General features: G+C 39.2%; 1 protein-coding gene across 2 annotated transcripts in view; it reads left to right on the top strand.

The window, feature by feature from the left end:
• Nucleotides 1–13,204, top strand: part of GDA (guanine deaminase) — a 99,659-nt gene that overhangs the window by 49,128 nt on the left and 37,327 nt on the right. For both annotated transcript variants that reach the window (XM_058301668.1, XM_058301669.1), the window contains exons 3-5: nt 110–281; nt 9,399–9,486; nt 11,610–11,715. In XM_058301668.1, coding sequence (XP_058157651.1) covers nt 110–281; nt 9,399–9,486; nt 11,610–11,715 — 366 coding nt within the window. The remainder of the gene's footprint in view (nt 1–109; nt 282–9,398; nt 9,487–11,609; nt 11,716–13,204) is intronic.

Raw genomic sequence — 13,204 nt, 5'->3', positions numbered from 1 at the left:
CCTGTATGGTGTGAACTATTAAAAATTATTATTAAGAAAAATATGGTTTAAAGCTATGAAATATGACTAAAGATGCAGTTAAATTCTTTTCTCTCATCTTAATTTCCAGTGAATTCTTCATGCCTGGGCTGGTTGATACACACATCCATGCCCCTCAGTATTCATTTGCTGGAAGTAATGTAGACCTGCCCCTTTTGGAGTGGCTAGCCAAGTACACTTTTCCTACAGAGCACAAGTTCCAGAGCATCGACTTTGCTGAAGAAGTATATACCAGAGTTGTTGTAAGTATCGTGTGTGAGTATTGTGTGTATCAAGTTTGGTCATCTCTAAAAATGTCCATTTCTTGGGGCACATTTAAATGATAAAACACAGGCAGTTAAAGCCAGAATGGACCATAGAGATTTATTTAGTCCTTTTACAACCCAGTGAGTTTGTGACCACCTCATTTATACAGCTAGTGAGTGGCAAAGAAAGAACTTGATTCCAAGTTCCTAAACCCCCAGGCTGTGGGTTCTGCCTCACTCTGTCTTCTGCCTCTTGTGTATTACTTCACCAAATTTGAACTAAATTCATATATGTTCTGCTATTCCTGCTGATCCACAGTGTTGCTCTGAAGACCATATAGGCATAGCTGTATGGCCTTTGGAAAGTATCATGACTCACTTCCCCCATTTGTAAAAACAGAAAATCATAGTATCTACTTCATAGGATTGTAATGATAATTAAGCAAGTTATTATTTGATTCTTAGAATAATGCTTAGGACATAGTAAGGGCTCTATATGTTTGTTTAAAAAAATACCCAAGGAAATTTAGAATGAAAGTTTCCAATTACTGTTAGGAGAACATCTCATCATTTCAATAACCTCCCAAGAAGGGAAAATAGAATGCTTCCATATTGTGGGGCACTTGGAAATGTGCCTTGAGCGTCACCACCACTAGAGCGAACGCTGGGGCTAGTTCAGTCATCCCACAGTTCTGCAGTGAGGGCTCTGAAAATTTCCTCCCTTCTATTTGCTCCAGAAAACCAGTGCCCTTCTTTCCACTATAACCCTGTCCCCATCCCACTCAGCAACTAGAAACAGCTTCTGCAGCAGAGAATTTAATGCTAGGAAATAGCTTTTTGTGTGACCACTGCCCCCTGTCATTCCACACACTTAGTCTGGCCATTCCTAGGTTTATGTTGCACTTGTCAATGTTTTTCTTTTAAAGAGTTGGCTATGCAGTGGTGACAATATCACCAAACTTACACAATGACCTACCCCTTCTGCCCATTATCCTGGCATCTTGCATCATTCAAGACTTGAGGAGTAAAAGCAAGTGCTGACATTTATACACTTGCCTCAATTATAAATTCAGTGTAATCGTGGATCTTACATATTTAGCATGCATCCACATGACACCAGAAAAACTGAGAAGGATGAAAGCTGTGTATGAAGTTGCTGGTGCACTGTGTTAATAATGAATTGTATTAAAAATATATTTATATGTATGTGTATATATACATGTGTGTGTGTGTATATATATGTAATGAATTCTGTTAACCACGCCAAATCTTTTTATTCTCAGAATTTATTTATGCCTCACATTGTTCTTTTTAGCGTTTGAGATAGCTTAAAATGGCATTGTCTACAACAAAAGAAAATGAGTCCTAAAATCAGCAAAGGAAAATCTGAGGGGAGAGAAGATAAAACTGAGGGGCAAGTCTGTGCCATCTATGCCACAGGAGTCCATGTCCTTGTCAGTGTCTGTCACAAATTTGGCTCTAAGTTTTAGCCACTGATACAGACAAGGAAATCAGTTGTGAAGTTTACAGTATGTAGATGATAAAAACACAGCCTCTGTTAAGGTAAAGCATGTGTATTCCTCATACTTAAATTTAAGAAAATTAATCCCAATATGTCTTAATGTAGATAGATGCTTTGTCATCAAAACACAGATCTGGAAACTCAATGAAGTCCAGATACATCCGTTTCTTTTGTTTAGAAAGCTAGAATATCTAGGGTTATATAGCCTTCAGGGAGTCCTCCATAGATAGTGTTTCTTACATCTGAGATTTATTCGAGTATTTAATGTCAATGAATTCAAAATAGATTTTACTCCTGACAAGTATTTGTGGTGCAGATATTCTGTCTTTCTCTTTATGGGCAGGCTTTTAACAGCTGGGTGACATCTGTTTAAGAAAGTCGAGGTTGTTAAGTGGAACCTGTCAGCAGACTGAAGGCTTCCTGTGTCTTTGTGAAGGAGGGCTACAGAGTACAGAGGAAGAGATGCGAGAATTTTGTTTTTGTTTTTTCTCCCCCCAGTAAACAATCCTAAATCTGCTTCAACAAATGAGAAGTTAAGACTCCAGGATTTTGTACCATAGATTATGGCTGTGATCATTTAATCTGCAAATTATTTAAAGCATTTATTAAAATCTCCTGAGATTATTAAATAAAAATCCCAATAAATCAGCCTTAGAATATCTACCTTTAAGCATTGTAAACTGATAGAGAGATCATAGTTTCAAATTGGACTGGAATAAAATAAAAGGACTAGAAAAGTTCAGGAGTATGCCCAACTTATAGTCAGGGGACAGGAGAGGGAGATTCTGTCCTGGGGGATGTTCCAAGATAAACTAGTTATAAATATTCTCCCAGGTAATAGAATGAATGTATGTACAGTGTGGTATAGTCTATAATTTGGCTGATGAATAAGAGAGAGTCCAACTAATTCCAAGAGATATCAAGTCATTAAGGCATAAAGTGAAAAGAAGGAAATTCAGGGCACTATTACCACCCCCACCACCCCCATTTTAGCTGGAAACATCTACTCTGTTAAGAGGTCAGTGTTACTGGCCTTGATGCTTGTGGTCACTTTAAGTTTGTAATCTATGTTGAGCTCATAAAGCTTTGTCTCCAAACCCTTCTTGTTAAGAATTAGAGGCTTTCTGTGTAGTGCCTCCATCATTTTCATTACTAAATACCCTAAAATTTCCATTTTTATTTCGTTAAGCCAGGAGTTTAGAAAGGTGCTTAAAAATTTGAGAATTTAGAGATTTTAGGTTACATTTCTGCTTTAATTTTGAACTTTATTTGGGAATAAAGTTTTTTTATTTTTCATGGGAATTAGCTCAGATTTCTTTCATCATCTAATATAAAAGGTCCATTTTTATGATTATCCTATGCATATTTAAGACTGTGTTTTCTGTGTTGATATGGTATTTTAAATATTTCTATTAGATTAAGTTAGCAATTATGTTAAACAAGCCTTCTATAACCTTACCCCGTATTCTCCCATATATCAAGACAAGGCCTTTACATATTCTTTCCTTTCTTCATTCCTCCTCCTCCTTGAGACTGCCCATGTTATATGATGAGCTAGGATTTTATTTCCATTTGATTATTTTTTCATCATCTAAACTTAATGTGAAGTAAGTTTTAATTTTTTAAAATGTAAATATTTTATTTACTTCAATGCAATTCCAGGGTTATTTTTTTTTTCTCCCAACATCTACACTTAATTTAACAATGATCTCTACTTTTTCTTCTACTGCTTGGATCGTCTGTCTCTTTGGGATTCCTTTCCATTTCCTGATCATTCTTTTCAAGAAAGTGAGTGAGAAACATTCCAAATCTTTGAATTTTCCAAAATGGTTTTACTTCATTCTTATTCATGAATGATGCTTTAGCTGTACAGAGAATTCTATTTGAGGTTGTCTTTCTGCATCCAACATGCTGACGCCAATCTTTCTCTTTCCTCTCTAGCTAATTTGCTGACTTTTAAGATTTTCTCTTCATTTTTGATGTTCTTAAGTTTCACTTGTAGATCCTTTTTCAATTCATTCTCTTTAATACATAGTTTTTTAAAACCTGAGAACTCCTGCCTTTCTTCACTTCTGGAAATTTCTCACTTCATCTTCTCCTCCTCCTTCTCCTTTCCCTCCTTCTTCTTTTTCTTTTCCCCCTTCTGTTTTCTCCACCTGTTGTCTGTCTTCTTGAGTATATGCCCTCCAACCTATCTACTCTTTCTTTTGGTATCTACTAGAAAAGTGTTGAAACTTCTGTATCTGTTTTCATATCTTTTAACTTTCTTTCTTCGTGCATTCTAAGAGAATGTGGTGGCCCCATTTTGCAAGTCATTAATTTATATCTACTGTTATGATACTGTTATAATGGTCCTCTTTCAAAGATACAATCTCCTGTCTTACCCAACAATGTTAATTTTATTTCATTTTATGTCTTTCTCTGGCAGTTCTTTATCAGGTGTTCATTCATTCATTCAACAAATATTTACTGAGCACACACTAGCATCCAGGCCCTTTTCTAGGTGCTGGCAGTTGAATTTGGCCTATGTCACGATGTTAGCTTCATCCCGGATTTGTTGACTCTCATAGAGAGCTCATATTTATCTGGTGTTGAAAGAGTTCTAAACTTCCTCTATTGGCAGCTGATACATGTTTTATTTGGTGAACAAAATTTCTTAAAAATTCAAAAGATTGACATAAAAATCCAGATTTCCAGGTTCACGTCACCTTTGGGACTAACTGGCATCCCTCGGCTTTCATTCATATTGTTTCAGTAGTTGGCTAAAGCTGAGTCGAGGCTGCTGTCTTAAAATAGGGCATGTTCTTCCCAATTACCTTAGTCCCCAGTTGCTCTTCTGGCTAAAAAAGCCTCTTATTTCACAAATGAGGAAACTGATTCTGAGAAAGTGAAGCAAATTTTTCAAGTTCACATTACTAAGAAGAGGCAAAAAACAAACAGGAACCCCAATCTGGAGGTTTTCCTCTGCCCCTTGAGAAGCTTCTGCTAAAGACAGAACCCACTCAGGTCAACCAGTCCTTTTTCCCAATGATGAGACAGGTCACGCAATTCTCCCCACTCCCCCACCTCATGCCATCCATTCTCTTGATTTCCTCTAGTCGGGTGTCTCTCCACCTCAGCTATAATCTGAGCATTTCTTTTGCCTCCCCCTACATTTAATTCCCATTCCTCAGATCCAGGCTTTCCTTTTCTTTGCCTTACTCCCTCATTTTTGCTAAAACACATCTTCTAGGAAAGTGTTCATGGGAGGTAAAATTTTTAAATCTTCTATTATTTAATGATATGTCCATTCTACCTTCATATTTGAGTGTTAATTTGCCAGGGTATGACATTCTACAATAAAAAAAACTTCCCTCCAAAATTGTGAAGGTTCTGTTCTGTTTCCATCATTGTTAGTGAGAAATCCAGTCCCATTGTTGTTCTAGAAGCTTTTAGGATCTTCTCTGTATTTATGGGCTTAATACTTCATAATTATAGGCCTTATTTAGGGTTTCTGTTTTTATTCACTATACTGGGTATTCTGTGGAGATCTACAGTTTGGAGACTATTATTATTTCTAAAATAATTTCCTCCCTCCATTTTCTTAGATTTTTTAGAACTTAGTCTAAATGTTGAACCTCCTAGATTGAGATTGACTAGCTTTTTTACCCTTGATTTCTCTTTTTCTCCTGAGAGATTCTCTTCTAAATTTCTTAAAGTCTTCCTTTTGATAGCTTACTTTCATTTATAATATTTTTACTTCCTGAGAGCTCTTGCCATCTGAGTTTTATAGCATTCTGTTATTTGCATATGATATCTTCTTTTATTTCTCTGAAGATGTTAATCATAGTTTTTTTTTTAATAAAAATTTCTTCTCAACTGATAGATTCTCTGTTTCCTCAAAAGATTCTTTAGACATTATTTCCTTCTCACCCTTCCCCCATTTCTTGTGGTGTTTTCCTCCAATGTCTGCTGTATCTTAGACGTACCTTCATTTTTAAGTGTGATACACTAATACGCTGATTGGAAAATCTGAGTGGGGGAGAGCTCTTACTGATTGGTGAACTTCATTATAGGCTGGTCAAGCAGGGAACAGCCCTTCAACTGTGGGACCCCAAATATCAACTCTGAGGACATCTTTCTTCTAGAGCTATTTATCTCCTCTCAGAAAGAATCCTTCAGCCCCTGGCAGGAATGGTGTGAGTAGTATGTGCGGTGTTCCAGGGAAGATAACTGGGGGTCCCTGAGGTCAGCCTAGATTTTCACCTACACTCTTGTTTTCAGCCCTTTCCTCACTTTTTAATTTGGAGCTTGTACCCTTTAACCACAGTCCAGTTTCTGCAAAGAGTAAATCTCTCCTGCAAAGAATAGGTTTGTGGTGGTTGGCTGATTTCAACAGGTAGGGGAAATGTCCTGGCACGGTTTAATCATTTGTACATAAACTTTCCACAATCCCATCAACAATTGTCTCCTTCTATCCCTGTTTGCAACTTGCCTCCAAGTTCTCATCCCTTGATTGATTTTTTAAAATACTTTCAAATTTACAGAAAAGTTGCAAAAATGATACAAACTCCATGCAGAGAACTACAGTATATCCCCACCTGCCACCCAGATTCATCAGTTTGTAGTCCAGTTTTTTTGTATGTCCCAATAATGTCCCCTTGAGCCATTTCTCCTCCCTTGCGAAAGCCCATGCAGGATCATGTATTGCATGTAATTGTCATTGTCTCTAACTGCTCTTCCTTTCTTTCTCTCTCCCTTCTCCCTCCTCTCCCTCTCTTTCTTTCTTTCTTTTATTGTGGGAACATATATACAACATAAACTTTCCCATACCAAGCATACTACTCAACTGATTTAATCACATTCATAATATTGCAGTGCAGTCATTACTTTCCATTACTAAAGCCTTCCCATCTCCCCAAACAGAAACCAGATACCAATTATGCATTTACTCCCCATTCTTCCTGCCATCTGCCCCTGGCAAACTGTCCTGTAATTTTTATCTCTATGAGCTTGCATATTCTCCGATGTTTTCTTTGTAGTTACCATCTGACTTATTTAACGTGTGAAATCTACAACAATTTTGTTTCCGTTGATACCAACTTAACTTCAATAGTATACACAAACTATGTTCCTAGATCCCCCTGTCCCCCTACCTTTATGTAGTTCTTGTCACAAACAACATATTTGTATATTAAGAATCCAAAACCACTAATTTATCATTATAATTTATACATTTGCTTTTTAGGTCCTATAGGAAGTAAAATGTGGAATTACAAAACAAAAATACAATAGTAATGGCACTTCATATTTACCCATATTATTACCCTCACTGGAGAGCTTTATTTTTTGTGTGTGGCTTTGCTCTATTTTCTGTTGTCTTTTTCTTTCAACCTACAGAACTTTCTTTAGCATCACTTGTAGGGCCAGTCTACTGGTAACAAACTCCCTCAGTTTTTATCTGGGAATATCTTAATCTCTCCCTCATTTTTGAAAGACAGTTTTGCTGGATATAGAATTCTTGGTTAGCAACTATTTGCTTTCAGCACTTTAATGCATCACCGCACTGCCTTCTTGCCTCCATGGTTTCCCTTGGGAAATTGGCACTTAATCTTACTGAGGCTACCTTATATGTGGCATGCTGCTTTCAGAATTCTCTATCTTTGGCATTCAGCAGTTTGATTTTAAAATGCCACAGTGTAGATCTATTTGGGTTGACCCTGTTTTGAATTCCTTCAATGTCTTGGATGTGTATATTCATGTCTTTCATTACATTTAGGAAGTTGTCAGTCATTATTTCTTTGAATACTCTCTCTGCCCCTTTTTCTCTTTCATCTTCTTCCATGATGTACACATGATTGTATCCCATAGGTTCCTCAGGCCCTGTTTACTTTTCTTCATTCTTTCTTCATTCTGCTCCTCAGAATGGATGATTTCAATTGTCTTATCTTCAAGTTCTCTGATTCTGTGTTCTGGCAGTTTCAGTCTACTCTTGAACCCCTCTAGGGAATTTTTAATTTTTGTTACTGTGGGTCCTCAGCTCTGTTTGGTCCTTTCCATAATTTCCATTTCTCTATTGATATTCTCTTTGTGTTAATCTATTGTTCTCATTATTACTTTAGTTCTTCGTCTATGTTTTCCTTGTACTCTTTGAGCATATTGAGGACCATTTTTTAAAAAAGTCTTTGTTTGGAATGTCCCAGTTCTGATCCTCCTCATTAAAGGTTTCTAATGCTTTAATCTTCTGCTTTGCCTGGGCCATCACTTCCTGTTTCATTGTATGTTTTGTACCATTTGTTGGAACCTGGACATTTTGATATTTTAGTGTGTTATCTCTGGAATTTAGACCCTGAATTGTCTGTCTCTTAAGCTTGTAACCAGCTAGTGTTATGACAGAGCTTTCCTTGAAAGTTAGGAGCTAAGGAAAAAGAAAAGAAAAGAAAACCTGTGTCCCAGTCTGCAGATTGTTCTGTGGGAGTGCTCTCCTTCAGGGCATAGCCTTTCAATGAGTTTAGAAAGGAGCTTCAGGCCAAAGTATAGGAGCCTCCCTGATTTTTTCTACATAGGCATCTTGTCTTGGGAATGGTCCTTTGGCTATAGAATTCCCCCGTTTATACAGTTTTGAATGTCTTCTCTTCCCTAGGAAACAGTTTCCTCATGTTATTTCCTAATCCAGCCATCCCTTTTTCCCGGCAGCACGACTTGACAGCTTTCTCTCAGCCTTCTGTAGGAGAGGTTTGTGAGCTGCCTTCTATACATGGGGCCAGTTCTAGGATAGTGAGTCCCCTAGGCCACCACCAGACTGGGTGGACCAGACATACATGCTCCCAGTATGTGCATGAGGATGAGTTACCCTGCTTCCTCTGGAACCAGGACAAAGGATTTACACTGGGACTGTGGGCCAGCTCTGCGCTGAGCAGGTAGGGCAAGAGGCAGTTAGGGCACACTGCTGTTAGGTAGCCTTTTCCTTGATTTTGCGCTCACCCTGTTACCGCAATCTTTTAACTGTTTTCTGGAGCTTTCTGCTGGTTGTTCAAAGCTTCTGTGAGGGGATGGAGCCCTGAAGCATCTCACTTTGCCATCTGGATCACGGTGGCAGACTCATCCCTTGCTTTTTGCTATCCAAGGAGATGTTGAAATGTTATCTCTGCTCCTGTTTCCTCTCATGTTCTCCTTGCAGGATGATAACTTTTGTATTTACTTCTTTACTGTTATTTTAGTATGTGATCAATCTCCTAGGTTGAACTGGACTTCTGATTACTTTTACTCTGTAATATATTTTTAAAAATCTAATTTATTCACTCACAGATGCAAGCAAGTTTGGATATACTTAAACAATTCGGAGAAATAAGGAATGAGTTGGTGTCACATTTTATGAATTCTGAAACACAAAACTGTGTGAAACCAGGAAATTAAAAAATATCAATTTATACTCCAGCTAACACTTATGGAATATAAATACTTTTGCCATTTTCCTTAACTACATTCCATATCAAACGTACTTTTAAATAAAAACATTGTTAACTTAAAAACTAGAATTCTATCTTCATCTATATGTGCCATGTGACTTTTCCGGGCACACGTGATTCATGGCTTTTGTGATTTATTTTTAGAGGAGAACACTAAAGAATGGAACAACCACAGCCTGTTACTTTGGAACAATTCACACTGACTCATCTCTGCTCCTTGCAGAAATTACAGGTGAGCAGATGAAAGCATGATTTACAGGGAACAGGTCAAGAGAGCCAGACCATACCCAGTGATGACTTACACTTGTAGGCAGTCCTGCCTTTTAATTGTTAGAATTGGAGCATTGCGTTTCTTGTAAGCACTTGGGTGTCTGTGTCTCACAGTGGTCCTTGAATAGTTTTTGTTGTTAAAGCAATTTCATTACTTTTGTTTTTTTGATTCCAGAATGATGCATATGGATCTAAATTGCGTGGATTGATTTACGTTTTCTTATGGCAGGTTTAGAGGAATTCTGTTGATTATAATATAATTGTTGCTACAGCTAGAATTAGTCAACAGACATGTCTTCGCTGTCTGCTAGACTCAGGATTCTGTGTTAGATGCTGGGAAGACAAGGAAACCCAAAGTCTCTGCTCTTGAGAAGCCAGACACACATTGGCTGCCCACTTTGATTAATGACTTTAGAAATGTCTAGTGCTGTTCCTAGATGCCAGACATTATGCAAAGCACTCCACGCAGGTTGTCTCAGCCCAGCTGCAGGCAGCCTTGTGAGGTAGTTATTAATGGTCTTATGATACACGTGGATAAACTGATGCTTAGAGAGGTTAAGTAACATGCCCCAAGGTCACACAGCTAGCAAGCAGAGCTGAAACTGGATTCAGGCAGATGGTTCCAAACTTTTGATCCAGTCAAATGTCTGGCATGTATATGGTAAGTCCTCAATAAATACCTGCTGGCTGACTCACTGACACTGCTGCTTGCTGGCTCAGGTGGTTTATGCCAAAGGTCCTATGTGTGGCACTGAAAAGAAATATTGCTGTTTTCAGAGGAGAGAGTGTCCAGGGCAGGGGCATCTGGGAAGACTTCAGGGAAAGGGGTTCTTAAACTGGGCTTTGAAGGGAAGACAAAATGCGGAGAATGGAAAATGTCTTCTAGATAGAATACTTGATGTGGACAAAGACATGGGGACGAGAATGTCGATAGTGAATAGAGAAAGGAGGGAGCAGAGTGGTTTAACTGAAGGAGAGGATTCATTTCATGGTGAGGTGGGAGATGGGGGTGCTTTAGATGGTGGAGGGGCTTGCATATGCATCAGTGACTCTAAGAAGGTTTTGAGCAAGGTAGTTATATGAGGAAAGTGTTATTTTAAGGAAGGTGAATCTAAAGGTATTACAGGGGGCAGAGAAAGGCAGAAAAACTTTTCAAAGACTCTTACAACAGGTGACAACATTGTAAAAAAGATGAACATTGCACCACATGACTTTGAATTTCTAGCTGTAATAGAATTCCGCACTTCTAATGAAGCCTAAGTTTTTTAGTGCTGAGAGCTACTAGTAGGACTAAGTGATATCCCCCTCAGATAATAATATTGGCAATGTTACAGCTAAGAACAATAGCCATATCCTTCCCGAACCCAAACGGCCAGGTACTTCGCATACGTTATTGCTTTTATTTCTCATAACTCTGCACCTAACAGAGGCGACTGGGCACATAAAGGTTTAGATCTCACACAAATGTGCATGCTGTCCCCAAGTGTAATCAAAGGAAAGAGCCAAATCCAAGTATGTCCAACGCCAGCACCCATGTTCTCATCACTAGCCCTTGCTGTTTGGTGTTATGTAGCAGGGAGGAAGAATAGAGAGAATAGAGAGAGAAATTCAGTCTAAGGGGTGTTGGTGGAAGAACAGGAGATGGAGAAAGGGGGAAAAGGAGAAAGAAGGAAGAGAAAAAGCAGAGTGTAGGTAAGTCAAGGACTAAGAGAATGTTTCTCTTGGATCAGAGTCTGGCCACTCCACTAAGTACGTAAGATGAGAGGAAAGGATAGTTATGGCTTTAGTGAAAACCACAGACGAAATGTATAAGCAAAGGAAAAAGCCAGGTAGTATGGACACCCTGTTGTTACCTGGTTACCTGGGGAGAACAGAGGAAGAGGTGGTGGGTTGGAATGATGGAGAGAGAAACTACTTACCGGGGGGTTTATTGATAAATAAGTGGTGTAATGATGGGTAATTTTTTACATTCTCATTAATGTTTTTCATTATAATTTTAATTTTAACATGATTTAAAACGTCTCAGTAAAACTACTCTTTGGGAAAGGATCATGACTTCAGACTCTTTTGGCATATGCTTCACAGATAAATTTGGGCAGCGGGCATTTGTGGGCAAAGTATGCATGGATTTGAATGACACTGTTCCAGAATACAAGGAAACCACTGAAGAATCAATTGAGGAAACGGAGAGGTAAGATGTTCTTTTGTCTTATTTTGTTTTGTGAGTGAGTCCCACTGCTGTCCTGAGAGAATTAGAGATGGAGCGTGGAAACCAGATCAGGTGTGCTCCAGGTGGGTGATTCAGAGTGCTCCAGCAAATGGAGTGGGCCGGCTACCGTGAGCCTGCTCCAACACTGGTAATCCTTCACAATACACAGCGCGCTTTCTCTTCCAGTGCCACATTTAATCCTCACAGAAATCTAAGACCATCTATTTCTTTTATAAGGAAACTGAATCTGATACAGGCTAAGTTGTGTGCCCCTGGTCACAAAGCTTCTAAGTGGCAGAACCAGGAATTAAAACCAGGGTCTCTGGTTCTCAATTGAGCGCTCTTTCTACCATCACATAGATCCGACCTATACCTCATGTCCACTGTGAATGAATAGAAGGGGTGAAAGAGAGAGTGACACACTCAGAGGGGGAGGGAACACATGCTGTGTCATGAGTATGTTTAAGAATGATAGTTGAAGTAGGGAAGCATCTGTGAAATAAAATATTAGAAAATAAGGTAAAAAAAATAAGCTGCATTTACAAATCAATGAAAGACCTTTCACTAAGAAAAAATTATTTTTTTATTGCAAAAGTAAATGTGGGGAAGTGGATGTGGCTCAAGTGATAAGGCCTCTGCCTACCATATGGGAGGACCTGGGTTAGATCCCTGGGGCTTCCTGGTGAAAAAGAAGAAGAGAAAGCATGCCTGCGTGGCAAGCTGAGTGCCTGTGCGATGAGCCAAGTGCCTGCGTGGCCTGTGTGGCGAGCCAAGTGCCCATGTGCGTGCCCACGTGGTGAGCCAGTGCCCACGTGGTGAACTGAGTGCCCATGCAAGTGCCTGAGTGGCAAGCCAAGTGCCTATGTGGCAAGCTGAGTGCCTGCATGGTGAGCCGAGTGCCCATGCGAGTACCCATGTGGCAAGCTGACTGTCCGTGTGAGTGCCCATGTGGCAAGCTGAGTGCCCATGTGTTGATCCAAGTGCCCGCCAGGTGCCCACATGGTGAACCATTGCCTGAGTGGCGAGCCAAGTAGCCGCGCAGGAAGCCGAGTGTCCATGCAGTGAGCCAATGCCTACGCAAGTGATTCACACAGCAAGATGATGATGCAACAAAGGAGAGATGAAGGGGAGAGTCAAGGAGAAGCACAGCAGAGACGAGGAACTGAGATGACACAATTGACAGGGAACCTCTCTCCACATCAGAGGTCTTCAGGATCAAATCCTGGTGAATCCTAGAGGAGAAAGATGAGAAGACAAAAAGAGAAATAGATTCAGAAGATCACACAGTGAATGGACACAGACAGCAAAAACAGCAGAACAGGGAGGCAAGGGGAAGAAAAAAATAAAAATAAAATAAATAAAATAAAAAAATAAATGTGCGTACCCAGGACAAAACTTGAAGAAGCACAAAGAGGTATACAAAGAATAAAAAAGTCTTCCATAATCCAACCACCTAAAACTATCAGTATTG

This window comes from Dasypus novemcinctus, chromosome 8 (genome assembly GCF_030445035.2).
Source record: "Dasypus novemcinctus isolate mDasNov1 chromosome 8, mDasNov1.1.hap2, whole genome shotgun sequence".
Lineage (NCBI taxonomy): Eukaryota > Metazoa > Chordata > Mammalia > Cingulata > Dasypodidae > Dasypus > Dasypus novemcinctus.
Note: the sequence above shows the minus strand (reverse complement) of the source record. Positions and strands in the feature narration are given on the sequence as shown.